Source organism: Vombatus ursinus, unplaced genomic scaffold (genome assembly GCF_900497805.2).
Source record: "Vombatus ursinus unplaced genomic scaffold, bare-nosed wombat genome assembly UNPS02014832.1, whole genome shotgun sequence".
In the NCBI taxonomy this organism is placed as follows: Eukaryota; Metazoa; Chordata; class Mammalia; order Diprotodontia; family Vombatidae; genus Vombatus; species Vombatus ursinus.
Window position 1 is genome coordinate 73,376,486 of NW_020954610.1, and position 22,876 is coordinate 73,399,361.

The 22,876-nt window shown below is 37.1% G+C and overlaps 1 protein-coding gene across 2 annotated transcripts in view; it reads left to right on the forward strand.

Annotated features, from left to right (window-relative positions):
- Window positions 1-22,475, forward strand: part of LOC114026056 (guanine nucleotide-binding protein subunit alpha-14) — a 271,430-nt gene extending 248,955 nt beyond the window's left edge. For both annotated transcript variants that reach the window (XM_027839669.1, XM_027839670.1), the window contains exons 4-7: window positions 9,652-9,780; window positions 13,285-13,414; window positions 17,957-18,110; window positions 21,887-22,475. In XM_027839669.1, coding sequence (XP_027695470.1) covers window positions 9,652-9,780; window positions 13,285-13,414; window positions 17,957-18,110; window positions 21,887-22,077 — 604 coding nt within the window. In that variant the 3' untranslated portion in view covers window positions 22,078-22,475. The remainder of the gene's footprint in view (window positions 1-9,651; window positions 9,781-13,284; window positions 13,415-17,956; window positions 18,111-21,886) is intronic.
- Window positions 22,476-22,876: the final 401 nt, after the last annotated feature.

Consider the following 22,876-nt stretch of genomic DNA (forward strand, 5'->3'; position numbering starts at 1 on the left):
CAGCAGAGGAAGTACTCACCACCACTCCTTACTTCTTATTTTGGTCCTTCCTGGATGATCTCTCAGCTATAGAATGACATTAGTATTTCTTAGAATCCAGCTCCTTCTTCCTCAAAGCACCTACTTCCTCCTCAAAGAGGCCACTTTCCTCCTTTTTGGGAATAGATTGACTCTATTTTCAAAAATGTAGAGAAAGTTTAAATAGAATATACTTCTTGAAAGGCTATTAGGCATCTGGCAGTACGCTCTGAATCACTCAGGTTGCAGGTCCAAATCGTGTATTCCTAAGGCTGGAAGGGAATCTAGCAAGTCACTTAGAGCATCTCCTGCCATTGGATAGGACTAGAGACTTAAACCACACCAGAAAGTTAGATTGATCTCTTAATTTTCTAAGATGGGAATGCTTCACCTTTTTTGTGTGTCATAGACCCCTTTGGCAGGCTGGTGAAACCTATGGATGCTTTTAACGAATAATGTTTTTATATTCATAAAACAAAATACATAGAATTACAAAGGAAACCAATTAAACTGAATTACAGTCATCAAAATAATTAAAAGTTTTTTTAGATCCCACATTAATAATGCTTTCTCCAAAGGAAACTCCTTAACATGATGAGTATCTAATGTCTTAAGTTTTATGGCCAGGAAGTTTTAAACAATATCCCTGTTGCAATCATTTTAATCCTTCTCTCTTATTCTAACTAAAAGAAAGCAGAATGCCTTTTCAAATAGCTAAAAAACATATTATAACACTGATATCCTAGTCGAGCTCCCCAGTCAGAACTGTTATGTAATGATCTGATACTCTGTGGTTAATCTGTAAGGCTCCAAAACTAGTATTATAAAGTGACTTTATTGCATTCAATAACTCATTATTAAAATCCTCCGTTGCCTCGATAGCCTTGATGGGAAGTGGTTAGCCAACTCTCTGGAAAGTTCCAGGTTTGACCTAGAGAAGGGAATATTTTATTCAGAATTTTTGTTCATGAGGATGAAATATGTAATAGTCATAGGTTTACAGGAGAGATATTTATCCAGGCATGATTAACCCAAAGACAGCTAGCCATCCTTCCAGCATGTAGTAGCCCCCCACCCCGGCCAAAAAATCCTGTCCATTTCATTAATGAACTGAATCTGGTTCTAAGGACCTTCACTTTTTGCCTAGACAAGACAATGGAAGAGGAAGTAAATTGGAGTACTGTTCTTTTCCTCTTTAATGAGCTCTCCTTGGGTGGTCTTCACAGGCTGATTTTTGTTTTGTTATTGAGCCTCCATCCAATCATGGTAGCATAATCAAAAAGAAACCAGTGCAAAAAACAAATAAGGAAGAAGACCATATTAAGGCAGGAATGGGAAATGAAAAAGCAAGCTGATAGACTTGACTTCTGGACTAGAACAGAGGGCTGGAGGCATGAAACCTTGTCAGAGAGGATGGAGGGTTCATGTTTGGTAGCCTAAGGGAACTAGAGGAAATGTTTTTAAAGATGTCCAGCCCATTAAAACTGCAGTTTGAGTACTGCCCAGTTCACTGTTCACTTCTTTTCTAGCTGTAGGTCTTAGAGATTTTGTCTTTTGATAGAGAGGCATTTCCAAAGAAGCAAATCAGAACTTCTGTGAAAGTCACTGCAGAATCAGACCAGAGAAGTCCATTAAGAGGGAAGTAAAGATCAGTTGTAGCCTTCACAAGCAGCTTTATCAGGGAAAAATCATTATCAGGATCACCAAAGCTTAAGAATCATTTAATCTAGCAATTCTTAAACTTTTTGGTCTCCGGACCCATTTGAAAAATGGGAAAAATTAAGGACGCCTCCCCCACGAGCTTTTGTTTATGTGAGTTATGTCTGTTGTTATTTACTGTATTATAAATTAGAACATTAATGTTATCATGAAAATAGTTTTGATCTTGCAGTTTGCCTGAAATAGTTTCAGGGACCCCTAGGAATCCCTGGACACACTTTTAGAATTACCAATCTAATCCACCCTCAGAACAGGGAAGTTACTTAATCTGGCATCCCTAACCAACTGAAATTACAGAATAATAGATGTTCAAATGTGGAAGCAATTTTAGTACCACTTCAGCATCTCCTCTAAAACATCCCTAAACAGTGGCCATCCAGGCTTCACTTAAAGATTTCTTGGAAGGGGAAATCTACCCTGGACAGTCTCCTCTACTCTTGGACAGTTCTAATTGTTAGGAAATATTTTCTTCACATCAAGCCTAAATTGGCAGGATATAAGATGAAGCCACATAAATTATCCACATTTTTATATGTTACCCATAAAACCCTGCAGAAAAAGATAAAAAGAAAAACTCTTTTTAAAATAACTACAGATAATATAAGATACCTGGGAGTCTACCTGCCAAGGTACACACAGGAACATATAAACACAATTATAAAACACTTTTCATACAAATGAAGATAGATCTTAACAATTAGAGAAATATTAATTGCTCATGAGTAGGCCAAGCTAATATAATAATAATAATAATGATGATAATGACAGTTCCACCTAAATTAATTTACTTATTCAGTATCATACCAAATTAATTGAAAAATAAATAATCCTAAAGAATGAATGGGTGAAAAAACAATTCACAGAAACAATCAATGATTTAATTAAAGGTAATGACAACAATGAGACAACATACCAAAATTTTTGGATGTAGCCAAAGCAGTACTTACGGGAAAATTTATATCTCTAAACCGTTATATTAATAAAAGGGAAAAAGAGAAAATCCATGAATTGGGCATTTAACCAAAAAAAACAAAACCCCAACTAGAAAAAGGACTAATTAAAAATCCCCAATTAGACACCAAGATAAAAGTCCTGAAAATCAAAGAAAAGATTAATAGAATTGAAAGTAAAAAAATTGAACCAATAAATAAAACTGGAGCTGGTTTTGTGAATAACCAATAAAACAGGTAAACCATTGTTTATTTTGGTTTAAAAAAAAGAAAATTAAATTACCATTATCAAAAATGAAAAGGATGAATACAACACCAATGGAAATGAAATTAAAGTAATTATTAGGAACTATTTTGCCCAATTGTATGCTAATAAAACTAACTTAAAAGGATGAGTATTTACAAAAAACAGAAATTGCCCAAATAAACAGAAGAGGAAATAGAATGCTTAAATAACCCTCTGTTAGAAAAGAAATTGAATAAGCCATAAAATGAGCTCCCTAAGAAAAATTCCCAGCATCAGATGGATTTACAAGTAAATTCTACCAAACATTTAAAGAACAATTAATTCAAATACTATATAAACTATCTGAAAACATAGGTAAAGAAGGAGTCCTACCAAATTCCTTCCTTGACACAAATATGGTTGTGTTACTTAAACTAGGGAGAAAAAAACAGAGAAAGAGTACTACAGACCAATTTCCCTAATGAATATTGATACAAAAAAATTAAATAAAATATTAGGGAGGGGACTACAGCAATATATCACAGAGATCCTACATTATAACCAGGTGGGATTTATATCAGGACCGCAGGGCTAGTTCAGTATTAGGAAAACTATTAGCCTAACTGATCATATCAATGACAAAAAAACAACAAAAATCATACAATTATATCAATAGGTGCAGAAAAAGCTTCTGACAAAATAGAGCACCTATTCCTATTAAAAACATAAAGTATAAGAAAAAATGGCCCTTTTCTTAAAATCATAAGTAGTGTTTACCTAAAACCAAAAGCAAGCATTACTTATGATGGGGATAAACTTGAAACCTTCTGAATAGGATCTGAGGTGAAGCAAGGACATCTATTATCATCTTTATTGTTCAGTATTGTACTAGAAATTTTAACACTAGCAATAAGATATGAAAAAGAGATTGAAGGAATTAGAATAGGCAATGAGAAAACAAAACTGTCACTCTCTGCAGATGTTATGTTGGTATATTTTGATAATTAACTAAAAATTAGTTGAAACAATAATTTTTGTAAAGTTGCAGGGTATAAGATAAAACCACATAAATTATCCACTTTTCCATATACTACCCATAAACCCAGCATAAAGAGATAGGAAAATTCTATTTAAAATAAACACAGATAATATAAAATACCTGGGAGTCTACTTGCCAAGATACACACAGGAATTATATGATCACAATTACAAAACCCTTTTCATACAAAAAAAGACAAGTCTTAATGATTAGAGAAATATTAATTGCTCATAAATAGGCCAAGTTAATATAATAATAATAATGACAATCCTACCTAAATTCATTTACTTATTCAGTGCCATACCAATCAAACTATGAAAGAATTATTTTATAGATCTAGTAAAAATAATAATTAAGTTCATCTGAAAGAACAAAAAATCAAGAATATCAAAGGAATCAATGGGGGAAAAAGTAAATGAAGGTGGCCTTAGTAGTACCAGATTTCAAACTATACTATAAAACAGTAATCATCAAAAAAAAATCAGGTAATGGATAAAAAATAGACTGGGTAAATGGATAAAAAAACTGGACTAGATTAAGTATATCATGTACAGTAGTAAATAACCATAGTACTCTAGATTTTGATAAACCCAAAGATCCAAGATTTTGCAGCAAGAATTCAGTATTTGACAAAAACTTATTGGAAAACTGGAAAGTAATCTGGCAGAAACTATGCATAGACCAGCATCTCACACTGTATGCCAAGATAAAGTCAAAATTGATATATGATTTAAATATAAAGGGTGATATAAGCAAATTGGAGGAGGATGGAAAAAAGTACCTGTCAGATCTGTGGATAAAGAAGAGTTTATGACCAAACAAGAGACACAGAGAATCATGGGGGGTAATATGGATAATTCTGGTTACATGAAATAAAAAAGGTTTTGCACCAACAAAATCAATGCAGCCATAATTAGAAGAAAGCAGGAAACTGGGTGGGAGGGGTGATATGTGGAATTTTTATAGCATGTTTCTCTGATAAAGATCTCATTTCTCACATATATAGGGAAATGAATCAAATTTATAAAATAAGAACCATTCCCCAATTGATTAATGGTCAGAGAATATGAACAGGTAGTTTTCAGATGAAGAAATAAAAACTATCTATAGTCATATGAAAGCATGCTCCAAATCACCAATAATTAGAGAAATGCAAATTAAAAGAACTCTGGGGTACCACTTTACACCTATCAGATTGGCTGACACAATAGAAAAGGAAAATAACAAATGTTGGAGGGGATATGGAAAATGGAGACAATGATTCATTTTTGGAATTGTGAACTGGTCCAACCATTTCGTAGAGCAATTTGGAACTATACTCAAAGGACTATAAAACTGTGAATACTCTTTGACACAGAAATACTGATACTAAATCTATATCCCCCCCCAAAAAAAAGATCAAAGAAAAAGGAAAAGAACCCATAGTACAAATATATACACACACATATCAACTTTTTGTGGTGGCAAAGAATTGGAAATTCAAGAGATGCCCATAAGTTGGAAAATGGCTGAATGGGTCATAGTGTATGACTGTGATGGAATACTATTGTGCTAAAAAGAACTGATGAGCAGGATGGTTTTAAAAAAAAAAACAAAACCTGGGAAGATTTATGTGAAGTGATGCAAATTGAAGTGAGCATATTGTAATGATGGTCAGCTGTGAAAGATTTAGCTACGCTGATCAATCCAGTGACCTATGACAATTCCAAAGAACTTATGATGAAAAGTGCTGTCCATTTCTAGAGAACTGATGAACTCTGAATTCAGATTGAAGCATTTTTTCACTTTCTTATTCTTGTGGGTTTTAAAAAATTTGCAACATAGCAATGGAAACATGTTTTGCATGGTTTTACATCTCTAATATATATCATCTTGCTTGCCTTATCATCTGATGGAGAAAGCCTGAAAGGAGGGTAAGAATTTGGAACTGAAAATTTTTCAATGGAATGTTAAAAATAAGCAATATTTAAAAAATTAAAAAGCAACCATGATACCACTTCTAACCATTCTCACATTCTGGATCCCAATGAATAAGTTATTACTAGGATGCTGGCAAGTTGAGAGTTAATGAACATTTTCTCAACTGCTAAAAATGTGGCAGGCTGTTTTTTAAACAATCAACAAATCCAATGGGAAAACTTTGGCACAGGTACCATTCCACCAATAGAAGTAAAAGGGGGAAGAAATGTGGAGGGTAGCAAGAGGATTCTCATTAACCATACAGCAAGATTAGAACATTTCTCATCATCACATCCCATTTTGTCCCATTCTGGGTATGTTGTATAGAGAAGAAAGGAGGAAAGACCAGATTTATAGCAGTGACTCATAGTTCACACACTAATCTTTATTAGATCCAGGAGTTAAAGCATAATTTCTCCATTCATCTTGTTAAAGGGGACTTTCCAGATGGAGGAAATATATTCTCCAATTTTACCACATAGAAAATTAATTATATTTTGAAGTCTGGAGTTGAGACACCAAAGTCAGTAATTCAGATGATGGGTTTTGAATATTTGTTTCACTGTTCTTTTAAAATTTGTAATGTGTTTAGTTGGAAAATCACTTTGGATTTTCCTCGTGTGTCTACATGTGGGCACTTTGTCCTTTTTTTTTTTTTTGCCCCTAGAGGCTTTGTTTTGTGTATACACAAGCCAAAAGAGGGTAAAGCCTATCTGTTATTGTTTGTGTGGAAATTTATTCATGTTATGAAAGTTATGGATGATGGAGGGTAGGAGAGGGGAAAGAAAGGAGGAGAAAGCATATGTGAAACCAGGTGTGCCTGAGTGTCCGGGGCAACCAAAAAGAGCAGAAAAAAATACCAAACCAACCTACGCACAATATTTCATTTCCTTTTGAGCCATCACACTAACCAGCCAAAGTATGCTACTTGATGAACAAGTGAGAAGTGCCAAGGAAGAAGAAAGAAACTCTACACCCATAGAATGTTTAAGATAGAAGGGACCTAAAAGTGCATCTAGTCCAACCCCATATTACAAAGGAAGAAATGAATCTCACACACAAAGAGAGTTGAAGTGAGATTAATATTTTGTCGATGACCTTAATAATGCCCCTAACTTCATCTTTCTCATCTCTTCCCCCATTTCAATTTGACAGCAGCATAGCCATATACATTAAGCCTCACTTTTACCACCAAGATTCAAAACACTGAAGTACTAGCCTCTGAAAATAATTTTCTCTCCTTCCACCTACTGGCATTACCTGTTATTTAGCTAATTATGACCTTTGATTCCTTGACTACTCCTTGTATTCTCAATCTTGCTCCAATTTCACTTGACTGCCTCTCCAGTCTTTCCAGATACTTTAATGTAACCACCATTCTCGAAATATTTCCTTATTACCTTGACTATCTTTCCTCCCCAGTGGATGGCAGAAGATGATCAACATTAACTCATAAAATGAAAGTCACTGGAAGCAAACAAGACTAATGAAAACTTTGTATTAGACTAAGCCAAGCCATAGCATATAAAACAGGTTCAAAAATGAAACTGGACCAGAGCCAACAAATAAATGGAAAGTGGAATGCATATAATTTCTTTAATATTTTCATTATTAACTGTAATGTCCTGCATTTGGACACTAACACTTTTGTCCCCAATATGTTATACACATAAGTTGAAATGGCAGTTAAGGAGATAAATTCAGGAAAAGCAAATGGAGTAAAACAAGGAAGGTGACATAATCTTGAAAGGTCATTTTATAATTTATCTCAGGATGAGGAAGATACAAAAAAGAATGGAAAACATCATAGATAATGTTAATATTCAAAAGAAGATTGGAATTACATCAATAACTTCTCAGCTATATGCCTGCTTTTTCAATTTTAAAAGTATTTATGAGAATAATGTACAAAGTGTTGATGGTATTCTTAGTGAAAAAAATTAGAAGGTAACAGGTAGGTTTTCATAACTTGTTTTCAATGAAAAGCCATATTTTTGCTGTTACACATTTGACTGAGAGATTCAGAAAATATAAGATCCCATAAAACAGGAAAACTGCCTATGTTTCTTAGAACAAAAGTGAAAATAGAATCTATTGGTCACCCCAAATGAAAACTCCCAAGAATATTATATCTAAAATCCTGAGCTTCAGGGTCAAAGAAAAGATACTGCAAGCAGCCAGAAAGAATTCAAGTACCAAGTAGTCATAGTTAAGATCACACATTATTTAGCACCTATCAGTGTGAAGAAGAGGAGAGCTTGGAATACAGTATTCCAGAAGGCAAAGGATATAGGCTTACAGCCAAGAATCACTTACCCAGCAAAACTGAGTATAATTCTGCAGAGGATTAAATAGAGGACTTCCAAACACATCTGAAGAAAAGGCCAGAGCTGTGTAGAAACTTTGAAATTCAAACATGGGAGATAAGAGAAATATGAAAAGGTAAACATGAATGAATAATCATTAGGGACTAAACAAGGATATTCATATCCTCATATTCAAATATGAGGAGATGATATTATATTGTTCTTTCTGAATTCTGTCATCACCAGGAGTCATAGAAGGAGTCTAGTGAGACAGAAGGCCGGGAGTGGTTTTAGGTCTTCATGATCTTGAGATGAATGGAAAGAGGACAGGGTGAGGGGGAAAAATTAGGGGAAATCATCTCACATTATCATCACGTACAAGTAGACGTCTATACAAATCAGGAAGGAGGGGGCTGGAGGGAGCAGATGACACTTGAACCTTACTCTCATCTGGACTGTTCAAAGCAGGGAGAACACACACACACACACACACACACACACAGAGTTACATATAGAAATACATTTCACTAAATAGGGAGGGAAAAGAGGGATTTATATGGAGGGTAGATTAATGGAGGCATTAGTCCTAAGCAAACAAAGGATTACTAAAATATGTATGGCTCTTTTTGAGGTAGCAAAGAATGGGAATCTCAGGTGGTACCCATAAATTGGGAAATGACTGTGACTATGATGGAATATTATTATGCTATTTAAGAAATAATGGTTTGATTTCAGAGAAACCTAGAAACTTATATGAACTGATACAGAGTGAAGTGAACACAACCAAAACACTTTATACAGTAACAACAACATAGTAAGACAAACAAAACTTTGAAGGAATTGGGAACTCCGATCAGTATGATGACCAACCATGATTCCAGAAGACTAATGATGAAACATGCTTCCCACTTCCTGATAGAGAGGTGAAAGACTCAGAGTGTCAAATAAGACAAACACAGTCACATATATTACACATACACATATTATATATATACATATATATACACACATATGTATATACACACATAAATATGTACATATTCTATATACATATGTGTATATATTTTAAATATATTTTTCAAAAGCAAAAATGTCCCTGCTTACCATCCTACCTTAACCCCAACCCACTGAGGAATGAGGCCTCAATTCTGACAAGTATCGTAATAGTCACTTAATTAATGGTTGTTAAAATTACATAGTTATCTACCTAGGATCCAGAGACAATAAACTGAATAATTTGTAAGTTCCCTTGAAGGTGGGACGTATCCCATCTTCTTCCTGAAAGTCATTTGGAGGGTGGGGTTTAAAGATCATGCATGAGGTTTAGTGCTATGATTTATAGAAGAGAGTATTTGTTTAGTAGGAAGACAGCTTGCTTGACAATAGGACATTCCTTGAAAATATATTTCAGCTCACCTTTGTTTCACCTTACAGTTACTTGAGTGATATTGATCGAATTGCTATGCCATCATTTGTGCCAACACAACAAGATGTTCTCCGTGTCCGAGTGCCTACAACTGGAATTATTGAATATCCCTTTGATTTAGAAAATATCGTCTTTCGGTAAGACAGTGACCTTATCTGAGTTGCCTGTTAAGAATCTGTAAATGTCACTGGTGGTTTTTTAAAATGGTGCCCAAGAACGTGAAACTCATTAATGCTCCCTAAGGTGTTTCATGGCCTTCGGATAGTATTTACAGCATCATAGGATCATAGATTTAAAGCAGGAAAGGGGTTTAGAGGCTGTAAAGTCTAACCCTCTCATTTTCTATTTGTTTGAGGTAGGATTTGAAGCTAAGGCTTCCTGAGTCCAAGTCCAATGTCCTACCCACTATATCATATTGCCTCTTAGTGCCCCTTATCAACCAAGGAAGCAGGGACTGGGAGATTTGCCATAGGATAATTCCAAAATGAGGTAGGACTTGGGAAGAAACAAAAGTCCCTGAGAAATAGAATTCACTTTTTCATTGTTGTTACAGAGCTACATCCCCTTTTCCTGTAAATACTATAGGCTGCTCATGTACTAGATGCTGTTATTTCTTTGACTACTTAATTGACTATTTTGACAACTGATGCTTTTTCTCATTTAGAGAAAAGACAAAATTCCTTTCTGACATACATCATTATTCTCCCCCCCCTTTAAACTTGGCTGGTTTCCTTCCTTTTCACAGTCAAGCTATTTCAAGAACAAAACTTGAAGCATTGTGTGTCATCTCTAGAGTCAGAGAATTCTTGTTCAAATCCAGCTTCTGACACTACCTGCATGACCTTGGGTAAATCACTCGCCTTCAAAAATCAAAATTTCCCTTGGCCTCAGTTCTCTCAACTATAAAATGAGAGTGTTGGACTAGATGACCTCTGAGGCCTGTCCACCTCCAGGCCCATGAACTAGTCATCAGAACTTTATTCAGTATTCCAGGTCTGGATATACGATGGTTTTGTACTCGCGGAGGATGGTGTTTCCTGTTTCGTCTCCATTATTATTCTTGACAACGCCCAGTATTTTGTTGGCTTTCTTTGGTTATAAAATCACATTGGTCCAGTGTCTTCAGGGAACACATTATGACTCCTGGGTCTCTTTCATAACACCCTCTTTTTTCATATGTTTGCCTGTCTCCCCGGTTAAGTTGCAAGGTAATTGAGCCAGGGACTTACTAGTGTCTGTCACAACGCTGGGCATGTAGTAAGCACTTAGTATTTACTGAATGAATGAACAGAAAGGAAGAATAGGTGGAGTTGAAGCCACTGCATTGGTAAATGTGAGTGAAATCAATTCCAAATGTTGGAGCATTTTATGCTTCTGGAAAACAATTTTTAGGGCTTAGCTTACCACCAACTGTAACACTTCTTCCCCAGGAACAACAATGTATAACAGTGAGGAAAGGAAGGAAATTAACAACTTGACCTGAGTATGAATAGGGTTAGTGTATAAATATAGCATGCTGGCTATATGTATTTGAAGGACTGTCGTGTGGAATAAGGATTACAGAATCACAGAATCTCAGGGGTGGAAAGGTCATTAGGAGCCTTAAGAGGCACCATGGTCCATTGGGAAGAAAACTGGCTCTGGAGATTAAGGACCTTACTCTTTCAAATCTTAACTCTTTATAATTACTACCTGTGATGTTGGGTAAATTATTGCACTTCCCCAGGCCAACCATTTCCTCATATGTAAAATGAAGTTGAACTAAATGTTCTCTGATGCCTCTTCTGGCTCTGAATCTGATCCAAAGTCAGCCTGTGCCTGAAGGGGATCATCTTTCTGGCATCACTGATGTGTTCATTCAGTCTCTGCTTCAACATCTCTAGAGAGGGGGATCCGATTGTCTTCCAAGGCAGTCCATTTCATTTTGGACAACTCTGATTGTTAAGAATCAAAAGGAAACTTTCCTTTCCTCAACTTCTACCTATTGAGTAATAGGTTCTGCCCTCAAAGGAATGAAAATAAGTTTAAGTCCTCTTCTGCATGAGACAGTTCTAAATATTTGACTGCAACTATGTCCCTCTTTTCTCCTTCAGGTGAAACATATTAAGTTCCTTGAATGGACTTCATATAATTTAATGTAATTAAAATTATTCATTTATATTTAGTAATACCCTCTATATCTTCTTTGGTCATAAATTCTTCCCTTATTCATAGATCTGACAGGTAAATTATTCCAGACAGGTAAACTATTACATATATGTGTGTGTGTGTGTGTGTGTGTCTATACACACACACACACACACGCACACATGTATATATAGAGAGAGATAGATACAGTAATTGTTCCTCTTTTAGCCAGCAACCCTGAGGGTCCTCCCCTCCCAGTTTTTTTGTTTTTTGACTGAAGGGACCATCCTTGCCTCACTTCTTAAATAGGCCTATTCACTGAACGTGCATACTCTCAGTCAAAGTGAGAACTCACAAAGACCTTAGCTTTAAAAGGTCAAGGCCTCCCATTGCATCCTGGGCCATTTTCAGTCATCTTGATCTATTTCTGGCCACTGGAACCAAATGGCTCTGGAGGAGAAAGTGAGGCTGGTGACTTTGCACAGACCTTCCTCATTTAAATCCAATTCATCATCTTCCTGATGTCATGGTCCTCTTTGAGAACGAAGGACAAACCACACATATATTATGCTGAGGCAGTTCATCATTGTGTTTTTCCTTTTCTGGGTGCTTTCCAACTTATCAGCTCCCTTCCTAAATGTGGTACCTCAAACTGAACAGAGTACTCCAGAAAAAGGTTGGTATGGTAGTCAGTGGAACTATGACCTCGTGTGTTTTTGGATTAAACTTATTCTTCTTGGTGCCCCAGAATAGGACTAGGAGCTGTAGATGAAAGTTGTAAAGAGGCTTATTGTAAGTGTAAAGCACTTATTATGTACTAGGCTCTGTGCTAAATGCTGGGGATACAATTACTATAGCAAACAAGATAGTCCCTTCCCTCAAGGAGCTTGTCTTCTTGAGGCAAGGCATAGCGGAAGATACACCTAGTTCTGAGCAAGATAAGGTTGGTTACCCATTGGAGCCTAAGTTCCAGGAGTAGAATCCAAGGTTCCTGTGGGGAGGAAGTGGACATCTTAGCAAGAAAGGAGACTGCGTAGTTTGGAGCTGGTGACTGAGAAGTGAAGGGAAGGATTGGTACTGGGGCAGATAGAGTTCTTCACTTAGATGGTAGTTTCCCCTCACAGGAAGTCTTAAAGCAGACTCTGGATGACCACTTTGGGGGGATATTCTACAAAATATTCTTGGTCATGTATTGGTAGAGTAGATGGCTTTAGAAGTCCCTTCCAACTCTGAGACTGTATGTTGGGAGACTGAGTATCTGAAGGGCCATAAATAGTTCCTAAATGGAAATTCAATACTTATAGCTCCATCACTGTGGAGTTCATAGTGGGGCTATGGTCATTTGCAAGGGCAAAACTTCTTGTATCAATGAAGACCCCGTCTAGAATTAAGATTAAGGAAATTTGCTGAAGGAGGTGTTCAAACATTTCTTTACTCCAATGAACAAAAACTTTTCTGTAAAGAATGAAGAGCTGTGTACTCTCAGCATTGTGTTCTGTGTTTCTATTGGGCAGGATGGTGGATGTTGGAGGCCAGAGGTCTGAGAGACGGAAATGGATCCACTGTTTTGAAAGTGTCACCTCCATCATTTTCTTAGTAGCTCTGAGTGAATATGATCAAGTCTTGGCTGAGTGTGACAATGAGGTAAGCTAGATAGAAAATGTGAATGGCTTTGAAAAAGAATTACTCCTAAAAGAAAGTGAAAAACAGATATATCCTGGTGATAGATGGGTCTTGGGTTTAATAATTTAGGGTGGGCTTAAATTTATTCAAACAATGGCCCCTCAAAAAGGCTCTACAAGATGCAGATGTGAAGGTACTCCTAAGTCATGCTGCTTTTCTTAGGAGAGGGAATAGAACTGTATTTTAAATCTGGGACAATTTTTTTGGTGATGGGAACTAAGATATAGTGGACACATGTCTCAGATTTTGCAGAACACTTTTGATTTCAATTAAATATATTTTAAAAATGATTTCAATTAAATATATTTAAAAAAATTATTTTATTTCTTATGTCCCAATTACATGTAAAATTTTTTTTAACACTTTTTAAAATTTTGAGTTCCAAATTCTCTCCTTCCCTCACGATACTTATCTCTTTTGGATCTATTTTCCAGGTCAGTTTTTCCCCCCAGTGAGATAAGTTTACACAAAAAAAAATTCTTTTGATTTTGTTTTATTGTTTCTTGATGTCTCATGGAGTCACCTTCCACTTGCCCAATTCTAATTTTTAAGGAGTTATTTTCATAAGTGAGTTTTTGTGCGTCTTTCTATATGGCCAATTCTGTTCTTTAAGGTATTGTTTTCTTCAATATTTTTTATGCCTCATTTACTAAAATGTTAATTCTTTTCATAATTTTCTTCTTTAATTTCATTTCTATACCTAATTTTTCCTCTACCACTCTTGTTTTTCAAGCTACTTTTTTAGCTCTTCTAGGATTTCTTGTTGGATTTTTTTCCAGTTCACATTTTTCTTTGAGGCTTTGCTTGTGGCTGTCTTGACTTCATTGTCTTTTTTCTGAGTTTGTGTTTTGATTTTCCTTGTTACCGCAGTAGCTTTTTATGGTCAGGTTCCTTTTTGTTGTTGTTGCTCATTTCCCCACCCAATTTCTTGACTTAGAAATTTATGTTAATATTGGGGTCCATTTCCTGGGAGGCAGGGGGCAACTGGCACAGCCTCAAGCTTTAGGCTTTTTTGCACTGCTCTTTTCAGAGCTAGTTCTAGGGGTTTGGAAGTTTTTGGTGCTTCCAAGGTGATGTGATCTGGGGAGAGGTATGTTCACTACTCTCTTGGTTTGCACTCTTGTCCTTACCAAGGAAGGGCCCCTAATTCCTTGGGATTGTAACTGGTACTGCTCTTCACACATACCCCTTTGCCCCACTTGGGACTAGAAATCATACTATTCTTCAGGGTCTCTAATCCCTTGGGTCTTCAGGGCTCCTACTCCCTCTTGACTGAAAGTTCTCTTCTCTGCCCTTGAACTATGACCCAGAAGTGGGTATACACAATGCAGTTGCTAAACTGGTCTGGTCCTATTTCTAGTGCTATCCTTTGTAATCTTTTTGACCATTTGCAAGATCCCCTTACTCTCTGACTTCAGAGCTCCTGAATCTGCTCCTGCTACCACTACCACTTAGTCCCATCACTTTTCATCCATGTGGCCCCGGGCCAGCCTCCTCCCCTTTCACAGGTATCTTTTTTTCAACATTCTGTGTTGTCATGGGCTAGAACAATATCTCATTCTGACCTTTTGTTGGCTCTGCCACTCCAGAATTAGATTTGAGATTATTTTGAAATTGTTTGGAGGGGAATGTTGGAAGAACTCAGCTGAGTGCTTTTTCTATTCTGCCATTTTGACTCTACCCCCAGAAGTGAAATGAAATATATTTTAAACAAAGTTTTACAAAACAAATATCCTTCATCAAAACATGTGTCTTGATTTTTGGTTTGGAAAACATGATCACTATAAATATGGAGACTGTTTTAGCTCTGCCCCAGGGAGGTTAGATACACTTTGAGATAGGCCCTCAAAGAAAAGACTCCAGTGGGTCTTCTTAGCTACTTAGCTCAAGCTTTTCTAGGGAGGATCATCCAGACTTCTAGTTGCTATCTGACACCACCACACCCAAACCTCTCAGTTCTCCTGGAGCAAGGCTTGAAGAAGCTTTGGCATTTTGTGCTCATTCATGTGAAAGCATTCCCAGGGTTCATTGCAGTCCCTTTTTCCCAGTGTAGATTTTTCTGTCAAATTCATAGATCAGGGCAGCTGGGTGATGCAGTGGATAGAGCACCAGAGGAATCAGGAGGACCTGAGTTCAAATCCAACCTCAGGCACTCGACACTTACTAGCTGTGTGACCCTGGGCCAGTCACTTAACCCCATTGCTTAGCCCCCCCCCAAAAATTCATAGGTCATCTTCATGTTCTTCCTCTTTCCCTCAGCCCTCAGAGCATTAACCAAAATACCTCTCAGAGAATGACATTGATATTGGGCTTTAAAGTTTACAAAATTTTGTAGATTTTCTCCTTTGAGAGAGGTGTACCAGATATTATTTCTCTATTCTATAGATAAGGAAATTAAGATTCAAAAAGGTTGTGATTTGCTTTGTCACATAGCTAGTGTCAATGGTATGATTTGAATCCAGGTCTTCCTGACTCCAAGTCTGACACAAGCCATCCATTTTGCCATATGGCCTCAATTGTATTCCTGATTTGTTTTTTCCTTGTGAGTCCTGTATCATTTGAAAATGTCCCTGCAAAATGGTGTCCTGAAGTATGACAACACTGTCCCAACATTCCCGTCACTCTAGTAGGCACCAAACTTTACCCAAAAGATAATAAAACCATGATGCCATCCTCAAGGCTTAACCAAGGCAAAAGGAGATTGATGGGTATTAAATGCTCAGTACTCACAGTAAGAGGCCTTAAGACTGTGATGGGGTGACAAAGCTTTTTGACTATCCCCTATCAGGGTGTTACATTGTGTTGTGTTATACTATATACTGTTATACATTATGCTGTCATATGCTATTATACATGTTATCTTCTATACCATGTTGTATGATGATATGCCAGCATACCTATGTCACACATGCCACATTAGCAACACGGCATACCTATGGGGTACACCTACCACAATTGTCACGTCTATGTTTTGTCATGCCACACATATAATACCATGTCACATCACCACGTGGAGGGAAAACGGCTGCTGTTCTATAGGGCACAGTCTTGCCCCTCTCTAATCCCATACCCCCATGAACTTCTGCGAGCTTTATTCAGAGTGGTAGAGCCTTCACACACAATGCCAAGGTTTTGCTATTGATTAAATCAGTTTCTTTCCATAAAATCTTTTAAACCAATCAGTATCCCAATTTGGTTTTATTTGTTTAAAAGAGTAAGAGCTTTTCTTCATTCTACTTCAGCTAAACCCTAAACATGACAAACCTGCTTAAAGCCTTATTTCTCAGAAGTCCCCTTATTGCTTTGTGAAATTGCTCGGTTTTTCTGTGGAAACTAAGCATTAAACTTCTTTAAAGACCTCTGTTCTTAAGACAACTGTTTAAGTTTTGATGTTAGGAAGTGCAAAAATATTTCCTAACTCATTTTTCAGAGGCCTCAAATGGAGAGTTCTTGAGTACAATGTTGCTTTTTAGTCCTTTGAATCACTCATCAATCTATGCTATAACAATGTGCTTTAAATTTTTTTTACAAGTTCCAAGTTCCTTCCTTTCCTTTTCATGGAAAAACATGGAAGAAAACAAAGCCTTGTTTAAGTCCAGTTGATCACCATAAAGATGGGCCATTTTTATCTTTCTTTTAGAATGGATCCAGCCAGCTTCCCATGGCACAGACTATGATCTTTTGAGATGCCTATCTCTTTCATTGTCTAGCACTGATAAATTAATACCACTACCTGGAGAACGTCTCCGTTTTCTCTGTGAAGTCTTTTCTGATCCCACCCCTCCCGAGCTACCTTGTATTTATCTAATTCGTATTTAGTATGTACATGCTGACCCATGTAGCTGTATCCTACAACAGAAGGTAAGCTCCTTGCGAGTAGGGATTGTTTGCTGCTTTAATAAATGCTTGATGGGTTGATACATGCCTACATGTGCAGAGTGTATGCACTTGGCATGGTCATTGACCTAAATGACCTTGCCACCTGAAATGGTTGACTATGATTGGGATCCTATTGATTTCTCATGACAAACACAATAATTATTATGTAAAAGAACAAAGAATACTTTTGTTAAGTGCAAAACTGCACAAAACTCTTCAGTTTTCTTAGATTTATGTTCATGGTATAAAGACAGAAATGGGGGGTTTATGTGGAAAGGGCAGACTGAGAAGGGGAGCAGCAAGATAGCGAGATGGCAAAGAGATGGTGAAGAGGATGGCAGAGAAAAATGGGGAAAAACAGGCCTTGTGGGGATATGAGATAATGGCCTATTGACCTTCTTTATCATTTTTTGCTTCTCCTCTTTGTTTATCTCCTTGGAACAGAGATGATAGTAAATGTTCTTTACATGTACTTGGCAGTGACCCCAAGACCTCGGGATTGGGAGGGGTGGTGCCTGAATGGTGGTGGTTTACTTGGGGAGATGGAAACATGTGTGGGCATGTCAATTCAATATTGTTCCTCTTTTCTTCAGCTTAATATCAAGGTCTCTATTTTCTACACAGAATCGCATGGAAGAGAGTAAAGCCTTATTTAAAACCATCATCACTTACCCCTGGTTTCTGAACTCATCAGTGATTTTGTTCTTAAACAAAAAAGATCTTTTAGAGGAGAAAATCATGTACTCCCATCTTATCAGCTATTTCCCAGAATACACAGGTAAGAATCTATGATCGTAGTATACAAGAATTCATGCTTATAAGTGTATTAACCCAGCTTGCTGGTTACATTTTAATGCGTCACGTTATCTTTCCTTCCATTTGCTTCCGCAGGGGGGTGGTAGACAGTGGTCACTGCTTACTGTAGGACAGATGTGGCTGCTTTATCATTTAGAGTCTTAAAAAAAATAGGACCTTAGATCTAAAATTGGAAGGGACCTTTGAGGTCAATTCTTTCAGGTGATGAAAGTGAGGCCCAGATGAAATGAGTTGCTCAAGGTCATACAGCTAGAACAGGCAGAAGGGCAATTGAAGCAAGGTTCTCTGACTCCAAACAACCATTTGTCAGTACCAGTAATGATCTGGTATGCCGAGATAAGGATGGCCACAGGACATCTATATGCCCTAAGGTCCTCTAGAAATGGAATTCTAGAATGCTGCTCTTTTCTGCCCCTTGCTTTATTGTGTAACATGACCTCTCTACAGGGGCTGTTTGTTGGGTACTGAGGTTGACATTAGAGCATCTAACGGCATCCCCCAGAGAAGGAAAGAAAGTGAGCATAACAATGAAATTAGTCAAGGGGCTTGTTGCTATACAACATATATGTTGGAATTTTCAGGATGAAACAAAGTGTAGGAGGAAGGAAATTCAACCTTAAGCCCTAGAGTGTCTTGGATTACTCTTCTAATATCACAAGTTAAGCCATCTATTATGTTTACCAAGACTTGGCCAAACAACCTATTCTCTTACTTCTTTTCTGGTGCGATTGGTTTGGGGCTGAAAAACAGGTCAGAGTTTTTGTAGAGGCAAACAATAGGGTGTGCAGTCAACTGTGTGAGCACAGGGAAGACCTTGGAAAATGTACCAGAATCATTTCTATCCAGTGGAAAAGGCCATGTTTACTTGCTTTTGTTGGCCTACCACTTGAAGTAGAGGGGAGATACCTGGATAGAAGCAGCAGTAGAAAAATGAAAAAATAGCTTCTTGTTTCAAAAGGATTAAAGTTTAATGCTGTAAATCTTGACCTTCTAGGAGGTGATCATAGGATCCCAGACATCTTATTTTACAGATAAGGAAACTGAAGCCCAGACAGACAGGTTAAGTGATTTACCCTGGGTGACACAGTAGTAAGGGTCTTAGGTGAGATATGAAACCACGCCTTCCAGACTCCAAATCCAGTGTACCATTCTTTAATAATGTCCTGTGTGATCCTGCTCCTTTGGTTCATTTCCTACTATTTAAGAGTCAAATGTGTGAGTTTCTCTCCTTAGGTACTTCTGCCAATATGAAGTCAAGAGGGTGACCAGCATTAAATATATCAAATATATAGAAATGTTATATAATCACATTTAAATTAAATCATAAAGATCAAAATTTAATATCAAAACAAATTTTATCAAATAATGTTTAATATTAAATAATATTTTATTAAATATAAAATTAGTATTTAATAAAATTTATTTAATGTGATTAGATTTCAGTATTATTTAATAACTGGTTATATTTATAATTTATATAATTTATGTATTATATACAACATAAATATTTATAATTCAAATAACAGATGTATAAATGTGTACATGTGTACATATACACACACATACCACCTAACTTTTCTGGGCCTCTTTTTAGCTGTAAAATAAAGGGGTTGGACTAGATGAACTCAGGTTCACTTCGGCTCTAAATCTGTGATCTCATCTTTCTGTTGCCTATTCTAACATAAAGCAGAATGAGATAATTCCAATCCTAGAATTACAAAGCGCACATCATGGGGGCTCGGATGAGGAAAAAAGCTGAACTGCTTTGTTCCGTTTTGCCTCCTTCTTCTCCATCATGAAGGATTTTCAGACTGGAGGGGAAGAACAAACTTGGTCAAGGAGCTGTTGAAGTTCACAATAAGTGAGGATAATGAGATAATGAGTGCGTAATGAGCTATTTAAATGAGTTCAGGTTTCCACGTCCCAAGGAATCCCCGAGTACATAAAGAACTTTCAGATTGTCACAGAGCTATTCTTGTTAATATTTAAGAAAATGTGCGAAACAAGAGATGGCCCAAAAAATAGGAGGTGGGCAAGTATTTTCAAAGGGGTGAGAAAGGTTTCTAGAGACTACAAACCACTGAGCTTCATGTAAATCCCCAGCAAAATTCTGGAGTGTTATTCAACTGCCATATTATGAGCATGCAGAAAAACAAGTAGTGATCACAAGGAACCTATTACCATGGGTTCGCTAAAATCAATGCTGCCCAACTAAATTCAGTTGATTCTCTGTTTTTTGTGTCTTAAACAAGGGTATCAGGACGAGGCAGGTGAGGAGAAACGTGGCCCAGATCCTAACTAGTTGAATTCATAGTTGGTTAAACTACCATGCCCCTCGCCTCGACTATTTAAGGCCCTGAAAGAATCCACCCTAGGACTAGTGAAAATGCACCTAAGAGCATTAGTCACTGATTCCTGCCTGCACCTCCTCTCCCCCACTGCTTGTTCCCTTATTCTCCTCAGCCCACCCCCTTCTCTATGTGAAAGCTACTTACCTGTTCCACTGTGCTTTCTAGAATGCCTGCTCCATAATCAACAAGCCTGCATCTTTTCCTTTACCGTTCCATCTACCTTTTTGCTCTCACTGAGATCTGGCTCCCTCTTGATGCCACAGGCTCCTTGGCCTCCATCTCCAACACTCGCTGCAGTAGAATTGCAATAAGTCTGAGAAGCCTGATAGAGGGTTCACTCTCTCTGCCACCATTCAGTAACTTCTCCTTTGGAGTTCACTCAATCCACAGCTGCCACCCAATCCAAATTCTAATAGCTGTTTTCCTCTAACTTTCAGGACACTCCCCTTTTTTCCTTAATGAGTTCAGTCCAGCTCACAGTCTTCTTCTCCTTCTCAATTCCTGCCCGGTGGGGGGGGGCGGAGAACGGGGATGGGACTTCAACGTGCATATTGATACTCCCTCAGACAAAATATAAACATGCAGGTCCTCAACTCATTTTTTATGACCTACTTCCCCACCCTAACTCAGCCACACATAAAGATGGCCATAGCCTTGATCTTGCCATAGCCCTCAAATGCACCAATTCTACATTCAAGCACTCTGAAATTCCCTTTATCTTACCACAATCTATTGTTATTCCACCTATCTCTGTGCTTTAAAAGCCCAAACCTGTTCCTCACCCCCAGTGATCTCTAATCTCTGAACTCATTGTTCTTTCCTAGGCCATCACCTACACTTCCTATGTCACTTCCTTTTTCTTGACCCTTGGGTGAAATAGTGTCAACTCTACAGTATCTTTTTTTAATTAAATCCCTTGCCCTCTTATCATATCACTGATCTTGCTATGCCAAACCTCAGCCATGGCTTACTCCTACCGTCCATTGTCTTCATTCCTACAAGTGTGCTACTGAAGGCAACTAGGAAAAAATCATGAAACTATGCCAACTGGGACCACTACAAATTAATATTGCTATTTTTCTCCTAATTTTTTGGGGGGGCAGGGGGAAGACAGTATAGTTATTGTCATAAAAAGTTTGTTAAAATGTAATGGGATTGTTGTTATTTTAAGTAAATTAGCAAATATTTTAAATAATGTATCAACTTAAATTTCTAAAAAGTTATTTTTGATAGATATAATCCACATAAACAAAAGCTCTTTGGTGCCCTCAATAACTTTAACAGTTATGGGGTTTTCAGGCTCAAAAGTTTGAAAATAGATGTTCTCTAAGGATGGTCCAGTATGTCTCTCACTTTCCTAATATCCATGATTATTGCCTCTGACTAGGACCTAAACAGGATGTCAAAGCTGCCAGAGACTTCATCTTGAAGCTTTATCAAGACCAGAATCCTGACAAAGAGAAAGTTATCTATTCCCACTTCACATGTGCTACTGACACAGAAAACATCCGCTTTGTGTTTGCAGCAGTCAAAGACACTATTCTACAGTTAAATCTGAGGGAATTCAACCTTGTTTAAAGGCTGCACTCTCCTTTCTCTCTGCAATGAGAAAAGAAAGGGCTTTTGGCATCTTCTTGGTTTCTTCTGCAAATGCTTCTCAGATTCTCCTGTTACTACCTTACCCATTACACTGTGACTCACATAGGTATCCAGCCTCCTCTGAAACACAAGCCTGAGCACCAAATCCACCATGTTTGCTTAATAACTGCGACAGGCTCAGAGGAATAAAGAAATGGGTGATGGAGCTTAGAGGAAAGTATACAAAAGTTTACTGAAGCCTTTAAAAAACTTATAAATTTGACTCATTTTATGGTTCCTTTTTAAAATTTTGGCTGAGATTCTTTTTGTGCATGATATTAAAGATATTTAAGACAAATATTTTATAGATGTCTATAAAAAACCCCCACTCCAATTCATATTGTGTTCTCAATTGTTCCTTTTTCAGTGTGTTTAAAGATAAACATTTATAATCACATAACATCAAACTTTTAGTCTCTGCCTTATACCATATAACCAATGCTCTTAGGATTGTAGGGGAATGACTGGAAGCATGAACAGATTTGAAGTTTCACATTAAAATTTATAATTTTTCTTCTTTACATACTGAAGCATTTCTTCTTTTGTAACATTTAAAGAAACTTTTAAAGCACTTGAATACAAAGTTTGGGAGCAAACCAAAAAGACAACTATATGCTTTAATAAATTGGTTTCATTATAAATATAAACTGATATAAAAATAATGATAGTGTTACCAAAGCTGACATCTGTTAAAGGGCTTTGGAAAAACCACATTTAGAAAAAAAAAATACGCATGTGT